This window comes from Bos grunniens, chromosome 25, assembly GCF_055505025.1.
Source record: "Bos grunniens cultivar Pamir isolate PY7600 chromosome 25, Bosgru_T2T1.0, whole genome shotgun sequence".
NCBI lineage: Eukaryota > Metazoa > Chordata > Mammalia > Artiodactyla > Bovidae > Bos > Bos grunniens.
This window is the reverse complement of record NC_141189.1, coordinates 31738796-31751841: the sequence shown is the minus strand read 5'-3', so window position 1 is coordinate 31751841 and position 13046 is coordinate 31738796. Positions and strand designations below refer to the sequence as shown.

Genomic DNA, 13046 nt, shown 5'->3' with positions numbered 1-13046 from the left:
TGTGGTTTTTATTTTTTAGCTGTGTGGGGTCTTCGTTGCTGCGTGGGCTCTTCTCTAGCTGAGTGGGGGCTACTCATTGCAGCGCACAGGCTTCTCGTTGCACTGGCTTCTCTCGGTGCAGAGCGCAGGCTCTAGGCACACAGGCTTCAGTCGCTGCAGCGCGCGGACTCCCAGGCTCGAGAGCGCAGGCTCTGTAGCTGTGGCGCACGGGCTCAGTTGCTCCGTGCAATGTGGGATCTTCCCAGATCAGAGATGGAACCCATGTCTCCTGCATTGGTAGGTGGGTTCTTCACTACTGAGCCATCAACTGTAATTTTTTGAGGATGTCTGTGTCCTGGGCTAGTTCTGTACGTGTGTTGTTCAGTTAACATTTGTGATTTTCTTAGTCTTCAAGCCTACATTGACACTGTAACAAGGGAAATACATCTGAAGACCAACAGATGTGGATAACATTGGTTCTTATTTTTCCTTTCTACTCTCTTTACAAATTTTATCCAAAAATGGTCATATTTTGACTTTTTAAAATCCTTTTATTAGTCATTGTCTCTAATAATTATTAATGCAAGATGTTTCAATGATGGCATACGTGATATAGATAGATGCTTCTGAAACTATCTGCGAATAACCTGTTTTTTTTTTTTTAGTATTTCTAATTCATTACAGACTGGAACTTTTGTAAAATGCGGGAAAAAAAAAACCCAAAACAAAACCCCCCAAAACTAGAAAAACTGTGGAATTCCTGGATTTCATACCAAGATGAGATGGCTTCAAATGTTTTGAAATGCTTACTATGAATTTCTGTGCTTGCCTCAGATGGGTAGCAGACAGCTGACACGCCAGCTGCCACTCACCGCGCCCTCAGGCAGCGCTGTTGCGGAACTCCTGTGTCATCGCAGGAGGAGCCGTTCTGCCCGGGGTGCTTGCCGCTGTCTGGTATTGGCCGGTAGGCTAGATGAGGTTTTTCTCTGGCCGTGGCTTTGTTCACCTCCTTGAGAATCCAGAAGTCGAGAGCTGACAAGTGGAGGAGCTTCCATGACCTCCTGATTCTACAAATGCTGAACCGAAAAGCTCGCAGTTCACATCTGTGTATGTGAACCCTCTTCCCCCCTTGTCTTTGCCAGTGGTTCCCAAGTTTGATTGAGCATCACGGTCACTAGGGTCTTTTAAAAGTATTACTCTGGACTCCCCCATGTTGAATCAGCCTTTCTGGGAGTGAAACCCAGAAATCAGTATTTCTCAGAAGCCCTCCAAGCGTCTAACCATCAGCTTGCTTTGGGAGCCACTGGTCCACACGGGGCTGCTACCGTTTACTCTGTGGGACTGGCTCATCTTCTTAACCCCTGAAGGGCTCGGCTCCTTGCTGTGCCCCAGGGTGGAGGGCAGAGGACACAGGCAGTGGCTCTGACTCTGGTGCCTTTGGCTCATAGCCTGACCTCTCTGAGCCTCAAGGGCCCATGTGTAAGAAGCCCTGCCACTCACAGGAGGGTGGCAAGGGTCGCGAGCTGGGTGATCTAATGCCAGGAAAAGGCCCGATGTATAGTTGGCGTTCACAGGTGTGTTAAGGGACTTCCCTGGTGGTCCAGAGATTAAGACTTTACCTTTCAATGCAGGAGAGGCAAGTTCCATCCCTGGTGGGGAGCTAGGATCCCACATGCCTCCTGGGCAAAAAGCCAAAACATTAAACAGAAACAATATTGTAACAAGTTCAGTAAAGCTTTTAAAATGGTCCATGTCAAAAACAGCAACAACAACAACAAAACCCTTGAAGACTGGTAGGCACTGGTGAGGGCTTTGTCTCTCAAAGGTGGTTGCAGTATCCTTACCACAGCGGAAGGTTCCAGGTCTCTCCCCACAGCCATTGTCAGTGGGACTCACACATAGCCTGCGCATTTTATAAAATCGAGGTAGATTCTGAGGCATCAAGTCAGTATTCTCTGAGAGTTTGGGAATGTGACCTGAAGAGTGTCAGTTGCTGTTAAAATTTGGGGGTGCGTACGTGCCAAGTCGCTTCAGTCTTGTCCGACTCTTTGCCACCCTGTGGACTGCAGCCCACCAAGCTCTTCTGTCCATGGGGATTCTCTAGGCAAGAATACTGGAGTGGGTTGTCATTTCCTGCTCCAGGGGATCTTCCTGACTGAGGGATCGAACCTGTGTCCTTTACCTCTCCTGCATTGGCAGGCAGCTTCTTTACCGCTAGTACCACCTGGGAAACTGCAGGTATCTTGGTCTAATTAATCAGGACGTGTCTCATTCCATAGCCAGAGGAGGGGCGAAGCAAGATTTACTTGAATGTGATTAGATAGAACATCGTGATATGAAAGGAAATGCCAAAGGCAGTTTTTAAAAAATTATAATCTTTTCATGATTTGGCAGGTCATTATGATAATTCCTGGGATTTTTACAGACTTAAGAGCTTTTTCACAGACACGTTTTTTTTCAGAGAGCATCTTTCCTGATGCTCCAGCTGGAAGGGATTGCTCAGCCTCTTGAATCGCCAAAGGCTTCATCTTATAAAAGCATCTTATAAAGGCATCATCTTCATAAAGGCACCATCTTATAAAGGCATCATCTTTAGCCCAGCTCAGACGTCAGCCTTCTCTGACGCCTTCCCCCAACCCCGTCTGCCAGGAATACTAAATAGGTGTCATCCTGTAGGCCAGCCCTCTGATCGATTGGTTTGGGGTGACTGAGTGTCTTCTTGAGGAAGAAAGCCCTGATTGACTAGTGATGTCTGCCAAGCAGCAGGAAGTGGGGGATAGCAGCAAAACCTGATAGATTTCACTAGGCCCTGTGGTTGGGCTTTTAGGTGGACTCCAGCCATTTGGAGCTAAACTGCTTGAGCACAGGTTTACTCCCTAGCACACAGGATACTCCCTAGCACGGGTTTGCTAAACACAAGGTGAGAGATTTTAAAAGTTTGACATGTATTGCCAAAGAGTCTTGTGACTTAAACTTCTTCAGTCTTTCTCCCCTCTTCTCTCAATGCTAAAGGGCAAAACCCAAATGATGACTGATAAGCAGTCACACGTTATTAGCTCATGAGTTGTGCACCTTCCAGACACAGCTTGGGAGCCATGCATGGTGTTATTTATTCATTTATTTTTGGCTGCGCTGGGTCTTCGCTGCTGCACAGGCTTCTCTCTAGTCGCACCAAGCAGAGGGTCTTCTCTCTAGTCGCACCATGTGGGGGAGTGCTCTCTAGTCGTGGTCGCGTCTCACTGCAGGGGCTTCTCTTGTGGGGCAGGGACTCTAGGGCTTGCAGGCTTCAGTGGTTGCAGCTCGGGGGCTTCGTTGTTCCTTGTCATGTGGAATCTCTCTGGACCAGGAATCAAATCTATGCCCCTTGCCTTGGCAGGCGGATTCTTAATCACTGGACCACCAGGCAAATCCCACGGCTGACTTTTAAGGCAGCCCTGAGCATTGATGGTCCCAGAACACAGCGAGTGCCTGACTGTGATTTAGGGCATGGGTCAGCCATGGGAGGCTGCCTGGCATGTGTCAAGGCCCATCAGAGAAGTGACTCCTGAGTGTTTTCTCTGGACGAGGCCTTTCCTGATTCCTTCCAAGTCCTCCTCTCTCCCTGAGTGCTAGTCCAGTTTGTCTGACTTCTAGGATGTGAACCCCATGACTTCCCTGTGCCTCACCACTGAGAACATTGCCTGGTGAGTGGTCAGCAGTTCTCTGGGTGATGCTCCCGCTTTGGGGGACAGCGAGCCTCTCTCCACAGCCCTCTGAGCCGCTTGTTACGGCTTGGTACTTTTCCATTTGGCTTCCAGAAATCTGCTTGTCCTTTTCTTCCTTTCTCATGTCCCTTTAATGTGATCACCCTCCATACAACCACTTCACATTCACTGAGCCTTTGCCACGCTTGGGCACAGTATTGAGCCTGCTAAGGGCCGCAGCTCATTTCATCCACACTGCGGCCCCTGAGATGAGTGTTGTTTTCTTTTTTTTTTTTTAATTAATTTATTTTTGGCTGCAGTCCATGGGGTCTCAAAGAGTCTGACACGACTGAGCAACTGAACTGAACTTATTTTTTGGCTGTCCTGGGTCTTCATTGCTGCTTACCGGCTTTCTCTAGTTTCCGTGAGTGGGGGCAACTCTTCATTGCGGCACTCAGACTTCTCATTGTGGTGGCTTCTCTTGTGGATCATGGGCTCTAGATAGAGCATGCGGGCTTTGGCAGTCGCAGTGCGTGGGTCGCTAGTTGTGGCTCCAACCTCTAGGGTATGTATGGACTCAGTAGTTGTGGCTCACTGACTTAGTTGTCCAACAAACAGCATATGGACTGTTTCCAGACCAGAGATTGAACCCCTGTCCCTTGCATTGGCAGGCAGATTCTTAACCAGTGGGCCACCAGGGAAGTCCGTGAGTGTGGTTTTTAATCCCCGTTTTGTAGATGACGGGCCTCAGGGTCATAGAGGTTAAGTGACTTGCACAAGAGCACGCATTAAGTGAGCCAACGAAGGCTTGCCTTGCATCAGAGTCTGAGCCTTTTCAAAGCACCTCTTTCGGCTGCTTTCCTGCCATCCTCTGGGCCTTTGCACCTGTCATTTCCTCTGCTGGTTGTGTCTTTCTCCTTTTTGTTCATAAGGTGAGCTCCCAGAGCTCAGCATGTTTACGGAACATAGAAAACCCTCTGGGTCGAGTGACTGGGGAGAAAACACGAGAGGAAGGGGCAGGAGATGGTGTTAGGGAGAGAGGCTGAAGCCAGATCTGCACGGAGATGGATTTTTATCTTTAGGGCAGTGGGAAGCATTGAAGATTTTAAACAGCAGGTGACAATATCAGCTGTTGCTTTGGGAAGATCACTCTTGCTCCTTGGTGGAGAAGGACTGGGGGACATTGCTCTCTCTCTCATTCCCTGCGGCTGTTGGAAATAGGGAAGGAAGGTCATATGCAACCTGTAAGTGCCCTCAGAGCCTCATAGAAATTCCAGCAGGCAGTGGTGGTGCCTTTTATTTTGATGGTAATGGGAACCGTTTGTGGTTCACGCTTCTCCTCTGAGGCTGGCTCTGAATCTCGAGTTCATTTCTCGTCATGCTATAGTTTGGAAAGAGGTATTTGAGGAGTAGGAAGCTCAGTGTGGTTTATGTAAGGTGAAAGCCGTTTATATCAATAACTGTTTGTGGGGATATGAAACGGAGAAATCCAGGGTTTCAGAGCTTACTTAGTAACAGTGAGCATTGCTGTTTTAATGACTGCTGGAAACTGTTTGTCAGGTTTTGTCTCCTTGGTTCCATAGGATTTCCCCCCCCCATTCTCTAGTGAGATGAAAGCTTTGTCTGATGTGGTCAAGTTACTCTCTGGCTGCAAAATAGAACCAGGGTTTGGACAGTTCGTGATAAACACCACTTGCAGCTGGGATGTTCCAATGTTTTATGCATGTATGGAAAATTGTTTTAACACCCTGGCTTCCACTGCCACACAAAACACAAACACAAAGCAAAACCCTACTTTGCTTTGGAAATGATGGTGACATTTGTTTAAAGCTTGTATGTTGTGGGGGTATATTAGCAGGTATTTAGCAGCAAAATTGGCAGTTGTATGTGTTTCCTGCTTACTGTGTGGTAAATGGATTCTCAGCCCCAAGGAAGCTCGAGGAGGGTTTGTATGATTTCTGCGTGTGCGGAGGAATCAAGTAGGTATTATTAGTGATGTTGTATTTGTTTGTGAAAGGCCTGATGGTCATCTTAAGCTTTTTTATACGGAAATAAGGCAACCGGGGAATATTGATTTTAGGTCTGTATGACACGAGAGTTTGGTCAAAGGCTCAGTGACTTATTCTCCATTAGTTAATTGTGTGGCCATCACAGTATCTGCTGTGCCTTTTTCACTTTGCGTTTCTCACCGGTTTGAATAGGCTGGGCACCTGGGAGACAGAGGGATTGCCATCTGAGTGAAGAGCCACTGAGCAACTTAACAGAAGTATCAGGATTGCAGTGGGGAACCTGAGAAGTTTCATGCTGACTGCACCTGGCTGCTTCCTTGAGTTGCACATGAAGAATTTTTAATTCTTTTAAAGAGCCTGAGTGGTTATTCTCTCTGATAAATGAAAGAATGCTCGTTAATAAGAAACTGAAAAGTAAGGAAAAGTAGAAAGAATGGAAACAAAAAATATCCCTTGACTAATGTCAGTATCTTCTGTATTTCCTCCCTGTGCCTTTTACCTTTTATATATATTGTATTCAGAAAAATAAAATGACAGCTTCCCTTTATTCCTTCTGAAGCATCTAGATTTAGGTTAATCTCTTTTTTGCCCATAAAACTTCTCCTTACATCCCTTCTGTATTCTAACAGTATGTTTTATATTTTACCTAGAGTACTTATAAATGTTCTGGTACTATTTATACATTATACTGAATGTAGTAAGACCCTGGCTAAAGTCTTGGGTATAGGAGGGGTGATTTCTTGGGAGGGGCAGGGGGACAGGGGCTGGCTGGGGTCTGCTTGACCTCTACATTTGGCGGGGGCGGGGTGGGGCGCGGGGGTGTGTTCTCTGTAAGGTACTTGCCAGAGTCATCTTTCATGGTTTCTGATGAGCATGGCAAGATTATACCTCACATTTATCTAAAAAATTTTTTTAAATAAATTAGTTTATTTTGATTATAAGCCCCAATAAGATCACTTTTCTTAAAAAAAAAAACTTTTTTTTCTTCTTTTGGCTGTATCACATGGAATGTGGGATCTCAGTTCTCTGACCAGGGATCAAACGTGTATCCCCTGCAGTGAAAGTGTGGTCTTTTAACCACTGGACTGCCAGGGAAGTCCCAAGATCACTCTTACAATCAGAGGAATTACTGTATGCTTTGACCATGCAGGATATCCTTGTTCCCTTTGTATGTTAAACACGGAAAGATCTGTTATTGATTCTGTGCACCAGTCATAGGCTATCTTATCCCAACCTCCATTTTTTATTTGGGATCAGCCAAGAGTATTGAAGTGTGGATAAATCTGCAGGCTCTCTGCAGGCCTGAGTGGAGGGGCAGGATTGTGGCATGTGGCCCAGTGATCAAGAGCCAGGACTCCAGAGTCAGCCTTAGCTGTGTGGCCTTGATCCTGCTCCTGAGACTCCTCTGACATCATTCCTCTGTCTGTGTGGCAGGAGTAATACCACCTACCTCAGGTGTCTTCCCAGCAGAGAGCAAGCAGGGGCCACTGGGCATCTGTGCTGCCTCAGGCGTGTCGGTCACTCTCCCCATCACCATCCTCAGCAAGACTCTGATTCTGTTGTCTCGGTTTTCAAAACCAAAGCCTCAGTGAACAGAAATGGTTCATCAGGGACTTCCCTGGGGGTCCAGTGGTTAAGAATCTACCTTCCAGTGCAGGGGATGCAAGTTTGATCCCTGGTCAGGGAACTGGGATCCCAGTTGGTACAGGGCTTCTAAGCCTGTGCACCACACCTAGAGAGAAAACCCACTCACCCCAACAAAGACCCCACATGCCACAACTAAACAAATGCTGCTGCTGCTGCTGCTAAGTCACTTCAGTCATGTCGACTCTGTGTGACCCCAGAGACGGCAGCCCACCAGGCTCCCCCGTCCCTGGGATTCTCCAGGCAAGAACACTGGAGTGGGTTGCCATTTCCTTCTCCAATGCATGAAAGTGAAAAGTGAAAGTGAAGTCGCTCAGTCGTGTCCGACTCTTAGTGACCCCATGGACTGCAGCCTACCAGGCTCCTCCATCCATGGGATTTTCCAGGCAAGAGTACTGGAGTGGGGTGCCATGTTACAGCCAAATAAATTTAATAAAAATAAATTTTACAGCCAAATAAGTTTTTTGTTTTTTTTTAAAGAAAGAAAAGAAGTTGTCAGCCATTCTACTTGTGCCATTAGCAGGGGGCTCTTGACAGGCACAACTCAGATGAGAAAGAAAGCCTTTGCTAGACAAGTGTTCATTTCCTAAGAATAAAAGCCTCAGGTCCAAAAATGACCTGATGTAGTCATATTCTGGACTATAAACTGGGACCATTGATACTACAGTGTTCAGTTCCACCAAATCAAAAACATATCCAGCTTAAATGAGTGGATTTGCATAGCTGATCCATAAGGAAGCAGCGTTCATTGTTTCCAGCTCAACAACCTCTCGGTGCCAGCTGACCAGTGGTGGGCTCAGAGAAGGCGGGATGGGCCGTGGGGAGGGTCTGCCCCCGAGCTTTACCGTCTGGTGCTTGTGTGTTGCAGGTGGCGGAGATGCATGGCGAGCTGATCGAGTTCAACGAGCGCCTGCACCGGGCCCTGGTGGCCAAGGAAGCCCTCGTCTCCCAGATGCGGCAGGAGCTCATCGACCTGCGGGGGCCGGTGAGTGCCTCAGCCTTGCCCAACTTCTGCCCACACTGTCTGCCTACCACCTCTGCTGCCCGCAACCCTTCTGTTACATCAATGTCGAGGGCATGGAAAAGCACAGAGATTAAAAGGGAGAGCATCCAGGTACCCCCACTCAGATGGTGCCCCCATCCAGGTACCAGCCACCCAGGTGGTTGGTGGGCAAGTGAGTGAAGCTTCATTTGTGTTACAGCCACTCCCCATCGCTCACATGAGCAGCTGAGCTCTGCCTCCTGTCAGATCAGCGGCGGAATTAGGTTCTCATAGGAGTAGGAACCCTACTGTGAGCTGCACACAAGAGGGATCTAGGTTGTATGCTCCTTACAAGAATCATCCCCAAACCACCCTCCCCTCCACGGCCCATGGGAAAATTATCTTCCATGAAACCAGTCCCGGTATCTAAAGGTTGAGGGCCACTGTAATAGAGGGATTTTAAACTGCAGCCCTCTTGATACTTTGAGCCATTTCCTTCTTTGTCGGGGGCCATCCTGTGTATCATAAGATGTGTAGCAGCATCCCCAATTTCTACTCACTAGAGTCCAGTAGCAACCCCCCGCCACCCCAGTCACAGGAGCCAAGTATATCCCCAGACATTGTCAGATGTCCGCTCAGGGGCAGAATCACCCCTGGTTGAGAAAGCCCCACTGAGTTTGTTCACTTTGTTAAATCTGTAATTCTCTGTTGAACGAAAATACTGCTCTAGTTTAAATCTGGCTTTGCGTTCATAAACATTGGGGTTGTTTCCATTATTTTGCTACTGCAAACCACGTTGCTGAGAGCATCTTGTCCTTTTGTGCACGTTTATAACAGCTTTTTCTTTGCTTTAAAACTTTCTTATGATGTCAGATGTTAATAACACCCAAAGGTTGGCGGGTATGTGATACACTTTGATGTGACCATGGTTTGATTGAACTATTGTCAGTCATAGTCAATCTTATTTCAGATTCCCAACACCTGCTTTCCCCTTCTGTATTGTTTTGAATCAAATATTAGGCATTATTTCATCTCTAGACGTTTCAGAATATAGCTATAAAAATCAAGAGAACAGATAGAGCAATCAAGTATAATTGAAACAAATATCATTGTCAGCCTCTGTTATCAATAATTCATTTATACCAACAAATATCAGTGTTCAAATTTCTTCTTGTCTCATAATTTTCTTAGTTTTTTGAATTGTAGTGAGAAGTGACAGATCTGGGTTTGTGTGCCGTCAGAGACTGGATTTTTCTTTTTTAAACAATTGAAAATTATCAAAATTTGGACTCTTGGCAAACCTTGTTACATACATGCTAAACAGCCAAGTAGCATAAAAGGGTATATTCAGTGAAAAAGAAATCTATTTTCTGTCCCAGAGGCAATAACAGCGATCAGTCTTGGGTTTGTCTTTCTAGAGATGAGCGTGGCTTGAGTAAGCCCCATGCACGTGCCTACGTGTTTAATCACTAGTCACCTGCTTTGTTCACTGTTGTGTCTATTACTTTTCTTCCTTCTAACTATGCACTTTAGAGGTCACTTTATTTTATCGATACTTTGCATGTAGGTCCACGTCATTGTTTTAAAGAGTTGCATCGTAATCCTTTGAACTGGCAATACCATAGTTCGTCTAACCAGGCCCTATTGATGGATATATGGTTGTTTTCTGTTTTTATCTTTAAAACAGAGTTGACACAACATCCTTGTGAAATCCCACACTTAGACCAGAAGGTTGTCAGGCAGCTCATGGAGCTCTCTTGACTGGATATAGATCCAGAGTTCTCATTTTACAAGATTCTGGGGCACTGAATCTTCTTTTTGTCCTCCTTCAGAAGAGAGGACCTCTTTCTGTCCTCCTCCACCCGTTGCAGGAAAACTCTTTCTGAGCGCCAGTACCCGTCAGGAGCTCCCAGTTGTCGGAGTTCAACAGTGTGTTGGGCACACATGGATCTCTGCCTTCCTTATCTCATTTGATTTTTTTTTTTTTAAGTCTTTATTGAATTTGTTTTTGGCTGGGAGGCACGCAAGATCTTAGCTCCCTGACCGGACCAGTGAACCCCCGCTGCATTGGAAGGCAAAGTCCTAGCCACTGGACTGCCAGAGAAGTCCCCTCTCATTTGAAGTCCAGCCTGTGAATCAAATGAAATTAGCCTCCTCTTGAGTAAGCACGGCAGCTGAGATGCAGAGGGTTCAGGCCCCGCTGGACTTATGATTAAGCTCCAGCACGGTGCTGGGCCCCCAGCCCATCGGGCTCCTTCAGCTCCAGGTCCTTTGCTTTCTCCCTCTGTGGGGCCTTTGCTCCCGTCCCTTCTGCCTGGAGTAAGGCTCTGGGCCCAGGCCACTCACCATCAGAATCACCTCCTCAGGAGACCCAACAAGGGCAGATTTTCCTTGTCAAGTGTGATGTTTGTATGTATCTCTCTCTCCTTCTCTTACTATAATTTTATGTTTATCTCTCACTAATCAGTGTCTCGAGGCACCACCACCTCTTTGAGGGTAAGTGCCCTGTCTTTTTCCCTTTAAATTCCAGTGATTCACACAGTAGGTACTTAATGACTGTAAGTTGACTTACAGAATGAGTGAGTGAATGTCAAGTAGTAAGTGGTGGAGTCCAGGTTTCCCTGGACCCCTGATAAGTGACCCATCTTCTCTCCTCGTGCCGCACTCCCTTTGGCCTCCAGTCTGGATGCCCATGAGGGCAGTGCCATCCTTTACCCAGAGGCAGCTCAAACTGTCATCAGAGCCTTTCCGGCGGGCAGGCTGTGATGGCCAGCAGTCAGGAGAGAGTAAGTGGTCCTGCAGGCTGTTGGGAAGAGCTGGCCTTTCTGACACTGGCCCAGGGAAGCCCCTTGACCTTGTCGATTTTGCCTCAGGCCCGCTCTAGTCATCTGCCTAGAGCCAGGCAGCCTGGACAAAGGAGGGAGGCAGCCGTGAGCTCAGTTTCGGTTCTGGAGCCCACTCTTCCTTCCCAGGTGGTGCTAGCGGCAAAGAACCCGGCTATCAATGCAGGAAACATGAGACAAGAGTTCTATCCCTGGGCTGGGAAGAGCCCCTGGAGGAGGGCGTGGGAATGCACTCCAGTATTTTTGCCTGGAGAATCCCCATGGACAGAGGAGCCTACTGAGGCTGTGGTCCATAGGGTCGCAAAGAGTCGGATACCACTGAAGCGACTTAGCACGCCTGCATGCTCCCGCCCGTCCTGAGGGGCCTCTGTTGGGGGAGGCTCTTCTCATTGCCACTCTCTGCTGCCCTCAGATTAGACTTCCTCCCAGACACCAGAGTATTCAAGGGCCTCAAGGGCAGGGAGGGGTCTGCTGTGTTTGGAAGCCCTGGTTTCCTCTTCTATCGGGTGGCTTTGGGGATTCCACGAGATGCTGCTGGTAAAGGCACTTGTTGGTGGGCACTGGGGCGGAGGGGGGTGGCCCTGTTTTCGTCTCTGAATCTCCATGCCCAAGACTGTGCCTGACACAGAGTAGGTGCTCCATTAAGTGTTTGCTAGGTGAGAACTTCACTGTTTAGAGCAGAGGACAATTCCATGGAGCAAATAATAATTTTTCTTTTGGTTGCACCTGTTGGCCTGTGGGATCTTCCCTGACCAGGGACTGAACCTGTGACCCCTGCAGTGAGAGTCAGAAGTCTTAACCACTGGACCGCCAGGGAAGTCCAGATGGTAATTGCTTTTTTAGAGATAGGTACAAAGACACAGTGTCTTCTCAGTGGTATGTTTTTATGACTTTTAAAGTAAGTCGTTTATTTTAAGGAGGAGTTTGGGATTAAGGGTTGAGTTTTTTCCTTTTATTTTTTTGAATGCAAGTATTTTTAGGACTCTCTCCTCATTATTCTCTCCCCCTCTGGTATGAGATGTGAATGAACGCTGGAGTTTTTGTTTGTTTGTTTTTTTAAACCTTTTAGCAGGATTTGATTACAGCCCTGAAAATTCTCTGGGAGAATAGCTCCTATTTTGAATAAATGGGGACAGAGTCTTGTAAGACGGCAGGGTGCGGCTGTCAATTACAGTCACAGCACATGGAGAGCAGCTCAAATTTGGTCTCACTTTATGTGACTGCACTTGGATTGCTCCCTTTCCTGCCGCCTCTGTGGGTCTCTGTTTCCCCGTCCCATGTGCTGTTTAAGTTGATCACCTCCGCTTAAGCAGAAAAGACGGCGCCGCCTGGTACGGCTGGAGGTCTGTAGCCTCACTTCCCTGACTCGAAGCATCAGCCCTCCTGGCTTGTTCTCCTGCCACCTGTCCCCTCCCTTGTCTGTGTGATGAGAGCCATTCACTACGTGGCGTGCACTTTTACCTTTCCCCAGCACAGTATAGTCATTCGGTCCATTTTTCAGCTTAGCACACCGAGGCACAGAGGTTTTAGGACTCACCCCGAGGCACACAGCTCTGAGGTTCCACAAGATTGCAAATCCAGGACCATATCATTCTTCAGTGCTGTGCTGCTTAACTCTCCTGTTTCTCGTTCCTTTTTCATTTCAAGCAGGGTTTAATGTCTTTTGTCCTCCAGGCACAACCCTCCTGGCGATTTTAAAGGTTCCCATCCCTCTGTGGCAGAGTTCTCAAGCATTCCACTCCCTGCCCACAGACTGCATCTTCCACTGCCTCGTCTCCTCCTCTAGCTTTTTCACATCAAAGTGGGTTGTTGTTGTTTTTTACTTAACTGATCACTTCATCTTGACATCAGACTACACTCTTTGGAATTTGTAATCTAGAGAAGGTGGAGTATTCTGAGAGCAGAA

General features: G+C 47.4%; 1 protein-coding gene across 4 annotated transcripts in view; it reads left to right on the top strand.

Annotated features, from left to right (window-relative positions):
• Positions 1–13046, top strand: part of SNX29 (sorting nexin 29) — a 591305-nt gene that overhangs the window by 359574 nt on the left and 218685 nt on the right. For all 4 annotated transcript variants that reach the window (XM_086375716.1, XM_086375717.1, XM_086375714.1 and 1 more), the window contains one exon: positions 8184–8300. In XM_086375716.1, the coding sequence (XP_086231842.1) occupies positions 8184–8300 (117 nt within the window). The remainder of the gene's footprint in view (positions 1–8183; positions 8301–13046) is intronic.